This window comes from Euleptes europaea, chromosome 11 (assembly GCF_029931775.1).
Source record: "Euleptes europaea isolate rEulEur1 chromosome 11, rEulEur1.hap1, whole genome shotgun sequence".
Lineage (NCBI taxonomy): Eukaryota > Metazoa > Chordata > Lepidosauria > Squamata > Sphaerodactylidae > Euleptes > Euleptes europaea.
The window spans coordinates 42,863,642-42,880,156 of NC_079322.1; the positions used below are offsets into that span (position 1 = coordinate 42,863,642).

Sequence of the window (16,515 nt, forward strand, 5' to 3'; positions counted from 1 at the left end):
TGCCGGTCTCAAATCCCTGCATTTGGGGCAGTTGAACTATGCTAGACTGGGTGAGCAGGAAGCTGCTTCCGTAGCTCCAGAGCTCCACCATTTCCTGCCATTGCTTTATGTGTTCAAATCACTTAATTCCCTCCTTTGTAATTCCTTGCAGACACCTATCCTGTTTCTTTGTATTTAGGGTTTCAGCAACAGTTTACAGGGCATGATACCATGTTTACTCAAAAGGAAGATGATCCTGAATATAAGATGATTCCCCCCAAAAAAGGAGAAAGCTATACATAATAGAGGACCTTGAATTTATGCCCCCCCCCCAGCCAGCCAGCAGTGTCCTCCTTCAACCAACCTCAGTCTTCCTGGGCTACGCTGCCAACCTCCAGGTGGTACCCGGAGATCTCTCTGTATTTCAACTTATCTCCAGGAGACCTAGACCAGTTCGCCTGGAGAAAATGGCCATTTTGGAAGGTGGACTCTATGGCATTACACCCCATTGAAGTCCTTCCCTTCCCCCAAATCCCACCCTCCTCATGCTTCACCCCCCAGAACCACCAGGTATTTCCTAACCTGACGCTGGAAACCCTCTCCTGGGCCCCCATCCCAAGCTGCAGCCTTTGCTGGGCTCTGTTGTCACAACAGCTGTGGCCTCTGGGGTTGCCTCTGTGCTATCTCAGTTGATCCAGGGCCAGAAAACACAAAGGAAAAGTGTTTCTCGGTTGCACAGGCTGCTTCCAGCCCCCTCCGGGCTAATGGATGCTGCCCGTTCTCTCTCTCCATGCTTTCTGGCCAAACCCAGAAAGTATTAAGAAAAAGAGTGTACAGACAGCATTTCCAGCCTGTGTAACCAAGCTGCACACCCTCTTCTCTCTGCAGGGGCACAAGAGTGTTGGCATTTGTATAAATTTGTGTCTGAACGTAAGACAACCTCACTCTTTAAAAAGTTGCTGGAAAGTTTTGTATGTGGCTTGTATTTCAGTAAATGTGGTAATGCGGTCTCCCTTCTGTAAAATTTCATAGTCCCAAGTGCGACTGAGGTCCAGGGGATGAGAAAGTGAAAAGGTATGAAAAGCTTATCTAACGTAAAAGGTGGTGGGTGGAACTGACCATCAGTTTCATTGCACTGCAGCTTGCCCAGAGGAAAATTCAGGAAATACTGGCTCAGGTAAGGAGGCAGCAACAGCAGCAAAAGACAGCGCAAAGTGGATCAGCTCAGCAAAGACGAAAATAAAGGCTTAGGAAAAGACCCTTCGGAGACAGATGCCAGACCAAAGAGAGACTGTTATGGACAGGTTCTGGGCACCTGTTTGGAGTTGTATGCAGAAGTTTCACCAAGCCAGTCACTTGTCTGAGGACCAGGCCACACTTGGCATGCTGTCTCTGAGAATGTATCCTTTAGGCTCTCTTACTTTTGAAACCCAGCTTTAAACTACGGACCCCTTCACTTCCCTTTTTGTTCTATTCTCACAGTTCAACATAAACTTGATAGTCTTCTTTTTATTGTTCTTACTATTCCCCAGTAATTTTAGAACTTGGTTTAATGAAGCTTTCTCTTTTGAGTTCACTGAATTTAAAAAAAAAAAGGAAAGAAAAGGCATTGCTCATCTAGGTCTGCTTGTAAAGAAGAAAAAGACAATTTGAAGGGTGGGATTCTGGGAGGGTTTGGGTTTAGAACAAGGGCATTGACAAAGAGGTTAAGTGTTACTCCCACTGTTAACCAAGTGGCATTTCTTTTAAAACATTTGGTTGCATTTTTACATAACACTGCCATGTATAAACTAAGGGAAGTGTTGAATGGTGTTGGCCAGGGCATGAAAAGATAAATATGCATTTTACTAAACTACCTCAGGCATTTAATACCTCAAATAAGAAATTGTTCCTTTTTTTTGCTTTTTTTTCTTTTGGGTATTTTGTATACTTTATAAAGCTAATAGTTCTTGAGCATTTTATTTTTTTAAAAAAAGTAAAATTTGATCAGCCAGCAGCTAGAGGTACTACAGAACTTATGGGGAGGGGGGGGAAATATAGTAGATTGCTTCTAGCTGCTGGTTGACGGGAGTGAGATGGAAAAAATATAGTCTCAGATTGTATCTGAGGGTTTCAACACAATCATTTGTTTGGGGGAGGGGGGAGTTAGTGAATGTTCAAATGATACCTAAACAAATGCCAACATTCTAAAAGCAGCAATGCCATGGTTTTTCTTTTAGGACGGGATGAAAAAGTTTGTGATGGTACTTTGTTGGGAACAGAACAAGGAAGTGATGGCAAGAGGCTGGGACTTGGGGGTAAATTTTAGAAAGTCTTCTGCAGACTGGAAAAAAATTCCCCCCCCTTGTACTACTTGATTGAATGCATGAACCCTTTGTGCCTTTGACCATCACTACCTACCTACTAATGCTACATTAAAACATTTGCTGCCCATTTGTACTTTGCTGTTCTGTTTCAAAGAGCAAGCTTCATCTTCAGTTTTGTAGGACGTTTGATCTTCTAGAGCAGTTGAGAGACCTGGTTTCTCTGCTCTCTAGCAAATTGCTTCATACTGTTTTCGATTACCACAATAGAGGGGAGGGGAAAAGAGATCAAACAATGTTTGGTCACATTTAAAAGTAATGAAAGGCTAAGTTTACATATCCAGCCTCTACTAAGGGCCACAAGCCACTTCGAAGGTTTCTCTCTCTCTTTTTTTTAAAAAAATGAATTAATACAACCTGAAGCTTGGCTTTCAAAATAGATACAGCAGGATTTATGCACATTCTGCAACTAACCCCATGACAGGAGGAAGAGAACTTATCAAAAGGCAGGGATCACAGGAAATTTACCAAATTTATTTTTTTTAATTTCAGAATGTAATTTGAATCATGATTGTGGTAATATGCATTCAAGTTTCTACAATAAACTTCAGTCTACCTCAGTTTTAACAATGTGGCAACACATGGTGCATAAAGACTGCTGTGCGTGTGCACGCCTGCCCGTGTGCACGAGCCATGCTATTACCTCGGACCCTTTTGTTTGTGATGTTTCTGTGCATGAGAAGATTGGAATTGCTACGCTGCACTGATTTGAGGGGCACAATTAGCAAAAACAAAATTTTGTTTCACCATTTTGTTGATCTACCTCTTAGATTGATATTAAAATAGAGGCATTTCTACATAGAATAGATCATTTTCCCAAAGATCATTGTTTGTACAGGTTAGATAACTTTTGAAAAATGGTCTGGTGTTTTTTATTTCATCTTTTCTTTACTAATTGGTTTATAAACCACAAATTTATGTTGTAGTTTAGCAGAAGGAAAAAATGGAAGGGGTTTTTTTTGTTCTTGGACAGTACTTTTACCTAATCTTTAGGAGACTTTTTTTCTTACAATGAATTTACAATTACTGAAGTATAAGAAGGTTTTGTTGTCTGAATCCAATATTTTCTTAATATTGTGGAAAGATTGATTTGATTGTTTTCCATAACAGAATTATTTTGCATAATAAGTGCTGCATTTACATCTGCTGATTTAAATATTGTCATTAAATTTCTAGACCTTAGTGTGGTAAATCATGTCTTTTACTTTCAACTGAGATTTGGTAACTTGGAGTATTTGGAAATAGCTAGGAATTTATTCTGTAAATGACTTCAGTATTCACAAAAGTATTGATCATTTCTCTTCTGTAATGTGCCCCCAATGCAGCTTCACTTGCCAGGTGCCTCTGAATGGAATAAAGAGTTTAACTCCTATCATCAGATATAGTTGTGTTTGTTTTTCTCTCTCTGAATTTGATAAACACGGCAGTGAACAATTGCGACCCAGTCTGAAAAAAACACTGAGATTCCCGTGAAATAGGCGCTGCTCTTCTGTGAAGCTTCATTCTTGCCTACCTCCTTGCACAACTGCAAATTTCTTATGCTTGGGATAGTAGTTGTTGGAAAGCCTGATGAGACTTCCACGGCCTACACACTCAGTACACATAGGAGCCTTTGGTTTTTGCTGGCTTTGGTTGAATTGTCCCGAAGACTTACCTTCTTTAAAGGGTGATTCAGAAATTTGGCAGTCCTGGAATAATGGGGATAAGTCCTCTTGCAGTATAATAAGCTATAAAACACTGGTGTGTTCCTCCAAAATGACAAAAAAAAAATTCAGTATTTCTTTAAAAACAGAGTTTGACAAAAACAATCCTCCACTGTAGCTTTGTGAGGTAAATTGGGCTGAGAGGATTAGTCAGCCAGTCACTATTACAAAAGGTGTAATTTAATCACTACAGCTATTAAAAAGCCCCCCAAAGCTCACAACAAGCATAGAGTTACATAATGCTTTCATTGACCAAGAGTAGAAGAGACTATATTGCATCAAGCAAGATGGTGAAGCCTCATAGAACAAGATAACCAAAACCAGTTTTTCAGAAATTATCCAACTGGGATGTTGAAGCTGTAGATTCCCCCTCCCCAGACATCTAAATATCTTGAGCTTCTTATATAAGAGGGTATAAGGTAAAGGTCCCCTGTGCAAGCACTAGGTCCTGACCCATGGGGTGACGTCACATCCTGACGTTTACTAGGCAGACTTTTGTTTTATGGACTGGTTTGCCAGTGCCTTCCCCAGTCATCTTCCCTTTACCCCCAGCAAGCTGGGTACTCATTTTACCGACCTCGGAAGGATGGAAGGCTGAGTCAGCCTTGAGCCGGCTACCTGAAACCGACTTCCATTGGGATTGAACTCAGGTCGTGAGCAGAGCTTGGACTACAGTACTGCAGCTTACCCCTCTGCGCTCCTCATAAGAGGGTAGGGACACTCAAATGGGTCACAAAGGCCCACCTTAAAGGGCTGCCTTTTGCAGAGTCTACTAATACACAGCAAAAAGGTCACCACCCTTACTCTTTGTGCACATGCTAAGAGCAGCAGTGGGAGAGTGAGATGAGACTACTCAGCATTAGTATAGCCAGATTCAGACAGACCTCTTTCCTCCCTTTCCTACTCATGATGCCACCTGGGTGACCTTGGGCTAGTCACAGCTCTCTTAGAGCTCTCAGCCCCACCTACCTCCCAGGGTATCTGTTGTGGGGAGGGGAGGGGAAGGTTGAAGGCCGGTTTGATTCTTCCCTAAGTGGTAGAGAAAGTCGGCATATAAAAAACATCTCTGCTCCTTCTCTCACTCTGGTCAGTCACTTCTCAAATGCTTAATGTGCTTTTGGAGCCTCCCAGACCTGTAGGTCATAGGTTTGGCCTCTTCCTGTCACATGACTGCCTCTCAGTGGATCCCAAGTTGCTATCAGGTGATTAAAGGTTGGTCCCAGGTCGGTAAAAGTTGAAGAACATAATACAGGTAATCTGTATTTTAGTAAACATTTAACACTTAAAATAGCACTCAGTCTAACTATTCATCAGCAGTAACATTTCTGAATGGCAAATTTAGTAGTAGTAATACTTTTGCCATAATCCTATTTATCTGAAGAAGTCCAATATTGATATTTCCAGTAATCTTTAAGATCTAGCAAAAATTATAATACCATGGTCACAGCCAACCTATGGCAACCATGCAGGGGTTTTTTAAGGCAAGAGATGAACAGAAGTGGTTTGCCACTGCTGCTTCTGCATAGCGATCCTGGACTTCTTTGGTGGTGTCCCATCCACGTACTAACCAGGGCCAACCCTGCTTAGCTTCCAAGATGTGATGAGATTGGGCTAGCCTGGACCATCCAGATCAGGGGGACTATAATAGGTGAAGGAACGTTCTAAATTTTTAATGACAATAATGCAAACCTGTACAACTGAAATTTGGAACATTCCTCTTATATGCATGGACATCATGATTCAGATGGAGAATTAATGGGGGTAGCTCTACTCCTCAACATCTATGGTAGTATAGATCTATCGATCTCTGCTCACACTTCTATAGCAAGACTGACAGTATGGGACACATTCAAAAAGCTTTCAAGCTTTGACATGGGCCTTTTATGCATGGGAAGTTTCCTCTGGCTATGCAGCTCTCTAGATGCACACTATTTGAACTCAAATTCTCAAATCACTATGCACGGGTTTTTCCCCCTCAAAGAAATTCCCAGAATACTTGGGGGTTAAATTTAGGCATCAACAGGGAAAATGCAGAGCTTCAGAACTAATGGCGTACACATTATTCCCCTTCCCCTTCAAATACTGCTTTGTAATCGGCTGTAGTCTATTTTTTTAAATACGTCACCAGCCCCACGGGATTTTTTCATTTTAACTGACCTGAGTAGTTGAAATTCACCACAAACACTCCCCCACCCCGACTTTTTCCTATGTTTTGACCAAGTGCTTCCCTTCTTGCGTGCGCCTGTGTGTGTGTTGGTTCCCTGTTTGTGTGTCTCCATGTCATCTGGAATTGAGATAGACAAACTCAGGATAAAACGGCATCCACAAAACGCAGGGGAACGTGAGAGAGAGTGAGGCGACTTCTAAAGGTCAGAAAATACATGCATAATGAAAACAAAGCCCTGAACTACTCGGGGTTCGATGGAGACGGGAACATCTTGTGCATAAAAGACCATTCATTTCCTTTTTACTCTTATCTGTCAGGAAGCACCTTTAAACTGGATAGGTGCAGGGCTTAAGATTTATTCAGATGAGACACAGAAGTTGCTTAGGTATACATGGTTTCCAATAGACAATGGTAAAATTCCAATGTTTCATTACTTTCAATGAAGACATTTTCTCAACTAGCATAATATTGAGCATTCCAAAACCATCCAGCCTAAACTATTGAGCAACAAGACAACAGGGAGATTGTCAAAAATGTATCCCATTTTAATAAAACCAGAAAACAAGACTGGAAATGCAGGTGTTGATATTTCAAAGTCTGTTGGGATCAGACCAGAAGCAAGTCACTGACTCAATTTCAAAGAAAACTGTTCAATAGTATGTATTACTAGCATATTGCTTAACACAGATTAAAGAATCTACAAAATTCGCTATGTACTGTTGCATGTATGTGGGCTTATCCAAAAGTGATATCGGGGGGTGGGGGGGTTGTATATGCAGTTAAGCTGATGAGTATGCAATTCCTTTTGATGAAATGTTATGGGAACAAAGTTTATGCTTTAAAATACAATTAACGAATCTCCTTATTGCAGCAAAAATCTTAATTGCCTCAGTGGCAATGTTCAATCATTACTACTCTTAAGGAATGCTGGAACAAAAATCTGGAAAACTGTTGAAGGGACTGGGTGTGCAGGTTGTAACCTTAAGGAAAAACACGCGGCAAATAAAACCATTTCAGCTAAATTGGTGCTACTTTTGTAAGCAATTACGCAGTCTTGATTTAAATAAGTGCACTGTAGTTACCTCATTCTTTAGATTTGTACGACTTAGGTTACACACTGCCTCTCACCCATGTGATAATTTCCTTTTTAATATATAAATCTGACAGTGTACAATGTTTAGGGCTAAATACACATAAAAAACCCAATCCTTTAAATTCTGCACTGTTGTCATTTAGAAGCTGTTTCCAGGGAACCAATCTCATGTACATTTGTTTCCTGCTGGGGTAGGTTACATGGTAAGCACACAAGCCAGAATTTATAGTGATCAGTGGGGACATGAATGTAGTTAATTTTAAAACCATTTCAAAAAATGGCTATATTTCTCCCACTTCTCGCCATAATACCGATATCTTACAGCAACAAACCTTTCTGTCACTAACACCCACTGCCTGTATGTGTTAAAAAAAGCAAGATCTCAGGAAAGAAGGAAAATATGGTAAGAACTTAATGGCAATCTCTGCAAAGTTTTGCAAGCCCCTCTTGTTTCTATAAGTGTACTTCACTGGTTCTTTTCACTTTTGTCAAGTGTCCATTTATAAGCTGCATTTCCTATATGTCCATTTGATACATGGCTGCTGGCAAGCTGTCACTGAAGGTTACCGGAGTCTTCTTCCCCTTCACTCCTCCCAAGAATCATGATCAGGCCATTGCAATCAAACAGCTTAGTTGATGCAGAGTTGCTCTGCTCCAGAGGTTATTCATTACTGTTCACACGGCAGTCCAAATATGAAGTCGTCGGGTAAGGCTTCTGGAACCATCTGTGCTAATTGATCATCATAAGATCGAAGCGTCCACAACTTTTCCAACTCGTAAATTTCACGTGTCTCTGGTAACATAAAATGAACCACAATATTGCCTAAGAGAGGGAAGAGAGTCAAAATAAGCAAAGGATGAATTGAGTCTGTCGTGTTCTGTGGCTGGATAAAAACTTGCACCTAACTAATGGTCTCTATGGGCATATCACACAGTCTTGGTTTGAAAAACTTTAATTCTGTGCTCCAGCATATTGCATCCAACCAGCTGCCAGTGGAGCTGGTTGGCAAATATTTCCCCCCTCCTTCACCCAGTTGTCCCTTTTGACCCTCAAAAAGATGATGCCTGGAGTTGCAGAACCTGCTTGGACAAGAACTCCAGGCTGGAGGGGTTGCGGTGAGAAGAGGAAAGCACGTAATATCACCTTTCTTGCTTCTGCCAGCATCGGGATCAAAGGGGACTGCTGGGGGAAAAGAATGCAGGGAATACCTGCAGGTGTTGTGCTATGGATTGGATTCAGTTTCTGTTGTAATGCTTAACTTACCAGAAGTGTTACTTAATGTGACAGCGCTGATGGTATATTAGAAAATGTGTTGCTTACATTTACCTTTTTGAATCAGAAGGTTTTGATCAACAGGTATTGGCTGTTTGTATGAAAATGCATGTAACACATGCCCATTATCAGCACCTGAAAGGGGAGTAATTGTCTATCTAATCTGCTTCCACCGTCTGATTCTTACACTCGGCTAACTAATACGCATGATCCATTTAAGTCCTAGCCAAAGCACGCATTGAGTGGCCGTGGCTCAGGGGCAGAGCATCTGCTTGGCATGCAAAAGGTCCCAGATTCACTCTCCAACTAAAAGGATCAGGTGGTAGGTGATGTAAAAGACAATACCATTACTTGAGATTACCCCAGACATTGGAGACCTGCTGCCAGTCTGAGTAGACAATACTGACCTTGATGGACCAATGGTCTGATTCGGTATTTTTAATTTATATTCCGCTCTATCCTAGCCAAGACCGGGCTCAGAGCATCTCACATCATTTAAAATAAAACAGTCAATGCTACATTAACATACAAACGTTTACATTAAAACCATAATTCCTAAGTCTAAAATCCAGCCAGCGCCTAATTCATGGCACAGAGGTATAAGGCAGCTTCAGATGTTGTGTTCACCAGCAGTTAGGAATAAAGTCATTTTGTATGTTGTGTAAACCCATGTCCACAGTAGCACAGATGTTCAGGTGCCTGAAGGCACTTTTTCAATTGACATGTATTCTTGCAAAACTCACGCAGCAAGGCTATGTCTAACGCAGTTATATTCTGTTAAGTTCTGCTTTTACTCTCTACCCCTAGTAATAAACTGCTTAACATCCACAACTTAGGAGCTGAATTTAGTGTTTACCAAAATCTATGCACAACCAGTTATCAGTCTCTCTTCCTTCAATTAGGACATGAGGTTCAGAATCAGTCTTCAGATGTTTATACTGAAAAAAAAGGAAGGAAGAAACCAGGCTGAGGAACCATGCTTTGAATGTTAAAAATCAAACCCAGGAAATTAACAAATGACTAGAATTAAGCTTTTCAATGTAAAGTTAAGCTTTTTATTGAACTTCGCATTGACTACTCTAGTGTGTTGCCACTCTTAAGTTAACAAATATCACACTTTCAAAAGTACTTGTATGTAAGTGTAAGTATGGTTCTAGAGCGTTTTTATCGCTCCACCCACAGTTACTGATGATCCTGCTACTGTACAAAATACCGCCTGCTTCTACTGTTCAGCACTACAACAAATATCCAGACAGGAAACAGACTGGCAAATCCAACAAAAGGAGAATATCTCTGAAGAGGAACTGTAGGGCCTTTTATTTCTGTCAGTCTATCTCAAAGGTATCAGTTCTTTTGCTCTTCCTTCCCGCCCCCTTTTCCTTATGTCTTGTATTATTCTGCAGGCAGTAGTTTTGAACTGAAAACTGCCTTGAGTACACCAGTAAAATGGTAGGTATATCAACACATCAAACTAAACTGACGTCCTCAATACTCTTAACATAGTTAACCCCAAGAAATTTCCCCACAGCCTTTTCATGAGGGGTGCAAGCATTTGCTGGCTACCTACCTGGGACATGCATGGTATACAAAGGGCCTTCTGGAGGGCATCTAACCACACAAGTGCAAGTATTGCTGGGTCCCCCTCCAATTTTGCCTATGACCCTGACAGTGTGGGTGGGACACCATACCAATAAGGAAAGCAGCCCCCTAAATTTGGGAAGGGGCTATCACTCACAGCAATAGTGCTTTATGCCACAGAACAGTCGGGGGACTACTCCCTCATCTTTGTACACTTATCCCCACACATCCTTTAGTTCAAGGACTATATTTTTGTTAAATTATTTTTTACCTTCAATTTTCCAAACACTCATTTTCTGCAGTGGCACATTTCTTCTGGGATTCCATTTCTCCCATCCATCCCCCTATGGAAACTGCTTTGTTTTACTGACCCCTTCAAGAACACCTTGTAAAATTCATCTTCTCTCATGCTTTTCAAAATGGATTTTCTTCCTCTCAGTTCAGGGCTTTTCCTGTTTTCAATTTCCCCCCTTTTACTCCCCAAGTATCACATCTACTTCTGACTGTTAAACTATCTGGCAGCCAATACGTCTACCTTCTCTGTATACAATGTAGTTGTTATTGACTCTCCCCAGTTTACAATAGTTTTTCCTCTCCTAGGAGTGATTCCTACTTCCCACGGGGAGCGATAATTTACAATTACACAGGCCACAGTCTGTGTAATGATTTTCTATGAGCTCTTCCAAAGTCAATACTGTACCAAATATTTATATGATCATAAATGCAGCCAGAGATATACATAAGCCAATTCAAGCTACAGCTTTAATCTGATGCACAGTGAGAAGTCAATTTATTCCAATTTAACTCATTTGTGAGTCAGAAATCATGCCAGCTATGGTACACTCAGGTTCTGCTATTTGGAAGATATTATATTTTTAACGTATGTATTCTGCAAGGTTGCCTGTCTCCTTATTAAGAATACAAAATGGGCATTAATAAACTTCAGAATGTTTTCTATTTAAACTTCTCTCAAATCTAAACAAATGAAAATATTTGCCATACCACTTTTATGAAGTACTGAGCCATGGCATGCAGATGCCGTGCAGAAGATCCACTGGCAATTATAAAGTAATCGCTGTATTTCATTTCTGGAGGCAGCTGAACAACACAGATGTCTTTGGCATTTTCTTGTCTTAGCAGTGAAACCATATGGTCAATGCTGAATGTTGAAATTGCATGATCTGAAATGATAAAATAATAACAAAACTAATTGTAATAAACAAAAACAGACACACATCGGTAAGGAAGTTAATTTTCTCTCATAGTCTTGGAGTAAGCATTACTCTACGGGGTGCCCATGGGTGCCTGCAGACACCTTTCCTGGTGTCTTTAGGCTTCCAAGCGCCTATAGAAAGTGAGCCACAGCTCACTTCTTCAGAAAGCTCATCCCCTGCCAGAAAATATGTTTGTGAGTCTTGAAGGTGCTCCTGGACTCTTGCCCTTTTCTACTCCTGCAGACAGACTAACACGGCGACCCACTGTGGACTGGATTATTTTGTTAGGGCACTTCCGCACATGCCGAATAATGCCCTTTCACGACCGTTTGCAAGTGGATTTTAACATTCCACACCGTAAAACCCCGCTGCGAAGTGCACCGGAAGCGTACTCTGTTGGACGCGCTTCCCAAAGGCCCAAACGAGGCGGCACTCTCGCCGGCTGGGGGGGGGGGGGCTTCTTACCGGAAGGGTCCCTGCCGGTATCTGGGCCCGCGTGCGGTTCCTGCCCCACCGCCTCCTCTTCTTGCCCGGGCTCGGCTCCCACCGCCGCCTCGGCGCCTCGCGGCTCGGAGCGACCCAGGCCGCTGGCTCTCCGCTGCGCCACCGAGGCCAGCCTGCAGACGAGAGGGGGCGGCGGCGGCGGCGCCGGATTCACAGCGCACAGCCCCGCTCGCCCCCCCAGCAGCGCCCGCAGGCAGCGAGCCCCTCGCCACATGGCCCCTATGGAACCTTCGCTCTCCCGACGTTCCAAAGGGAATCCCCCGTGGAGACTTCCTCCTCACTGATTGGCTTGCTGTAAACACAGTCGCCGCCCCGTGGAGACTTCCTCCTCACTAATTGGCTTGCTGTAAACACAGTCGCCGTTTCTGGTTGGCCGTGCGCGGCGCGTGGAAACGACGCGGGCGCTCTCTGGAAAAAAACGCAGGCGTTTTTTTTTGCCCAGCGCTAATTTTAGCACTGAGACAGCAAGGTAGACTTTCCCTGACTGTGGAAGATCCACTGATTTAGCAATTTGTAATAATCTCTTTTCCTTTCTGTAAATGTATTAGGACAGCAAGGGGATAGCTTGTTGCTGGGCAGGGTATCTCTGTGTGTCTGTGTGCTAAGGAAGTGGGGCAAGAGTCACGGAGGGTTACAGTAAACCATAACAAGAACTGGGTGAAACTGTTACTTTACTGCCGCCTCCATGTCTGTCGTGCTATCAGCTTTACCCTGAATGTTGATGGGTTGTTATATCTTGAATTTGGATAAATATTTCTCCCTCAGTACAATCGGGATTCAGAGATTTTTGCCCATTAGGGCCTCTGGGTCGCAGCTGCTCCAAATAAAAAACTGTTTCTTGAAACAATGGTCTTTGGGTCTCTCTCTCCCCCCCCCCCCGAACCCCCGGTTTGTCACAACAGCACAATCGCGTTTGACTCTGGGCGAAAACGCACGGGAGGTTTTGCCTTGGATTTGCGGCTCTCTCAATGCACATTTCCCCCCAGGCAAATTCTCAAAACTCAAAAATAGGGCGAAAACGCACGGTCGCTTTATCCTCCCTTATTCCCTGTTTCAGTCAGGATCGAACGCACGTTCGGCGAAACGCATATGCATTCGATGCTGGCTGAATTCCTGGATGAAACAGGGAATAAAGGAGGCTCAAGCGACCATGCGTTTTTGCCCATAAGCTTCCCCCCCCCCCCCATGCAGAGTTTTGAGAATTCGAATGGGGAAAATGTGCATCTGGAGAGCGGCAAATCCAAGGCAAAACCTCCTATGCTTTATTGTGGCCATTGATGCACGGGAGGTTTTGCCTTGGATTCGCCGCTCTAGATGCACATTTTCCCCATCTGAATTCTCAGAACTGCAGGGGGCTTATTTTTGAGTTCTGAGAATTCAGATGGGGAAAATGTGCATCTAGAGAGCAGCGAATCCAGGGCAAAACCTCCCATGCATAAATGTAGTTGGAAACTTCATTTTTTAACGAGTTCTGTAATCGTGCGCCTGCATCCTCCACAGACCACACTCCACTGCAGTCCTTCAACATTTCGGCTCAGGTGGCCAGGAGCATGAAGGGAGCATACAGGACTGGTGCAGAGATGGCTCTCCGAAGCTCCTACATGTGGAGTGTCATCTTGGATCTCTGGCAGGTGGAAGAGGGGAAGGGAAAGCAGGAAGATGAACAGCGGGGTTATCCTTGGTGTTTGTTGGACTTAAAAGCCACTCGGCCTTATGCAGTGTGGCATAGTGGTTAGACTGTTGGACTACGATCTGGGAGGAAATTCCATGCAATACCTTTTTATTTTATATTTGATTTTATCTGGGAGGCCCCGGTTTGAATCCCCACTCTGCCGTGGAAGCTTTCTGGGTGACCTTAGGTCAGTCACACACTCTGCCTAGTCTGCCTTGCAGGGCTGTTGTGAGAAGACAGTGGATGAGAGGAGAACTACCGTACGTAAGCTGCTTTGAGTCTCCATTGGGGAGAAAATAAATAAACCTTAAGCATGTTTAAAGTCTTGTTGTTTTCAATGAGACAGAGATGCAGCAAGTGGGGGGTTGGGGGTTGGAAAGGAGAGGTTCTTTTTAACCTGGTGTGGGGGGAGGCCTGGCTCATGCTGCAAGCCCATTACCATGATATCCTGTTTCATGGTCATGATAATGTCTTGGTTTATTTATATCATTTCAGAAATAAAAGGGGTGGATGGGTGTGTTAGGCTTGCATCAGGCCCAGATAAATGTTGCTTGGGTCCTATTGGGAGCCCAGGCTGAAATAATTGCTCAGCCTTAAGTAAATAAATAAATAAATCATTCTAACGTTATTGTACTAAGCACAATAACTATTAATGGTTTATTTAAAAGTACTAAAAAAAAACCCTGCTGGTGGTATGGTAGAAGAAAAATGCAGGGGAAATGGTGGCTGACAGAGGACAGGTCACACAAAATTCCTCTGTGAAATTCCAGTGAAGACAAGGCAACAGAATCTTCACTGTGTGGATGCAGCCTCTCTTAGCCTAATCTTGGATTAAAAAAATATTTAACTCTGGATGAAACAATTGTGCTGCCGAGATACAACCTAGGTTATCTCCTTGAATTCTGATATACTTTTGACTCAACTGTCTCCATCATATCTTTGTGGTGAGGGTCATGTTTTTGCAGGCGTTTTGAGAAACATGGATCTCCACAAACCAAATGTTCAGGAGCGGATTGGCCATGACAGCCACCAAGAAGAGTCCCAATGGGCCGACGACCTGAGAAGTCATTCCCCCCACTGTGGCCACCCAGTCCTAGGCCTTACCTTGCAGCAACAAGGGACGGGACAGGGCTGCTCCGCCCAGACTCACCCTGTCCAGCCGCCTCCTTGGCCAGGCACCCCCTGCTCTGGTCTGGCCGGGGGGGGGGGGCAGGGACAGTGCCAGGATGAAGCCCTTTTCCAGGTCCATTTATCTCCCCCCCCCTCAATCCATTCCTATAACTGTCAGCTACACCAGTTCCACTACTGATGATCCAAACTGAGCAGCAGGTTCCGTACAGAGAAAACAATAGTTGTGCAAAATTAGCTGCCTGTACTGATTTCCTCTCATAAAGGTTTGATACTATCATAGCTCAGCAAATGCATGTGTGTGCACATATATACATGTTTAAATTTGCAGTTCCTAATATGATACATAAGTTTTTATTTTCTCAGACCCATAGCTGAGATTCACTTGTCAGCCATCCTCCTAGACTTGTGCTTTCTGCATTTCCATCATGCTGAAATGGCAGCAGTTTCATGATATTCAAGAACAGCCAGAGAAAAGAAAAAACCCCAGTGAACAAAGAAAATGAAGGGTCTATCACCTGTTCCACAATTCCTGCATTCACATGCATCTAGATTGCTCTGTACATGTAGATGTTTAACAGTGTGCCCCACATGCTATGAAGTAGTGGTTGGCAGTGTCATCCCTAAGCAGAGCTTCACCCTTCTGTGTCCATTGAAGTCAATGGCCTTAGAAGGGTACTGCTCTGTTCAGGGTGGCATTCTGAGTCTCCTGGTAGATAAACACATGCAGCTACCTTATATTGAATCAGACCATCAAGGTCCATCAAAGTCAGTATTGTCTACTTAGACCGGCAGCGGCTCTCCAGGGTCTCAGGCAGAGGTCTTTCACATCACCTATTTGCCTAGTCCCTTTAACTGGAGATGCTGGGGATTGCACCTGGAACCTTCTGCATGCCAAGCAGATGCTCTACAAACTGAGCCACAGCAATGAAATTAATTAATTTAATTAAATTAAATCAAAAGAGTTTCCGTCTAGACATTAGGAAGAATTTTCTAACAGAGCGGTTCCTCAGTGGAGCAGGGTTCCTCAGGAGGTGATAAGCTTCCCTGGAGGTTTTTAAGAAGAGGTTAGATGGCCATCTGTCAGCAATGCTCATTCTGTGACCTTAGGCAGATGATGAGAGGGAGGGCATCTTGGCCATCTTCTGGTCACTAGGTGTGGGGGGGAGGTAGTTGTGAATTTCCTGCATTGTGCAGGGGGTTGGACTTGATGACCCTGGTGGTCCCTTCCAACTCTATGATTCTATTATTCTAAACCCAAAACACCATGCGCAATTGTCCATGACAAAATACATAGATTATTGCTCTGCCTAGTAAAGATGTCCATGTAGGTAATATAGAGTACATGAAGAGGCCCTATGTGAAGAATGTTTATGCTGTAAGGAATGAAACAGGCAATGGAGAAAAGGCAAGAGAAAGCACAAGACCCCTCTGGTTCTCCCTAAATTTGACAAACCTGATGGTTGACACAGAAATTAATTTGGTTTGTTGGTATTGGAAAAGATATAGTAAGTCTGAACAGAGGCAATTTTAATGAGTTAAAATAAGATATTTATTGTAAATGGCATGAGAAAAGATGCCCATTAGAAGATTTAGCAAGGACGTTCACAGATTAAAATATCATACATATTACATTTTTACAGCATACCTCAAAATTACAGTTTCAAAAACTCCTGGATATATATGGTAGTGCGTGTGTAGCATGTTACATTCAATTACCCATTGAATGTAATTCAATTAACAGAAACATTTCTTCACTAATGCTTGTAGAAAACTGACATTTTATTGAAGATTATTTTCTAACCTTCTGGAACACCTTTCATCTAGCATCCTGATTCTGT

The 16,515-nt window shown here is 42.9% G+C and overlaps 2 protein-coding genes across 2 annotated transcripts in view; one reads left to right on the plus strand and one right to left on the minus strand.

The window, feature by feature from the left end:
* Positions 1-3,374, plus strand: part of IGF2BP3 (insulin like growth factor 2 mRNA binding protein 3) — an 80,313-nt gene extending 76,939 nt beyond the window's left edge. Inside the window, exon 15 of the mRNA XM_056857792.1 lies at positions 1,121-3,374. Coding sequence (XP_056713770.1) covers positions 1,121-1,222 — 102 coding nt within the window. The 3' untranslated portion in view covers positions 1,223-3,374. The remainder of the gene's footprint in view (positions 1-1,120) is intronic.
* Positions 3,375-7,973: 4,599 nt separating this feature from the next.
* MALSU1 (mitochondrial assembly of ribosomal large subunit 1) lies at positions 7,974-12,088 on the minus strand. The gene is made up of 4 exons (XM_056857081.1): positions 11,836-12,088; positions 11,159-11,337; positions 9,435-9,516; positions 7,974-8,128 (listed from the first exon to the last, which is right to left on the minus strand). Exons 1-4 carry the CDS (start codon positions 12,086-12,088, stop codon positions 7,974-7,976), a joined length of 669 nt encoding a protein of 222 aa, XP_056713059.1.
* Positions 12,089-16,515: the final 4,427 nt, after the last annotated feature.

Excerpts from the sequence above, each read along its gene's own strand:
- MALSU1 (XM_056857081.1), bottom strand. The coding sequence starts at position 12,088 with ATGTGGCGAGGGGCTCGCTGCCTGCGGGCGCTGCTGGGGGGGCGAGCG. Across the intron at positions 9,517-11,158 it reads CTCAGTACTTCATAAAAGTG|TATAAACATCTGAAGACTGA; the intron begins GTATGGCAAATA and ends CTTTTTTTTCAG. Across the intron at positions 8,129-9,434 it reads CTGGTTGTGCATAGATTTTG|GCAATATTGTGGTTCATTTT; the intron begins GTAAACACTAAA and ends TCCCTCTCTTAG.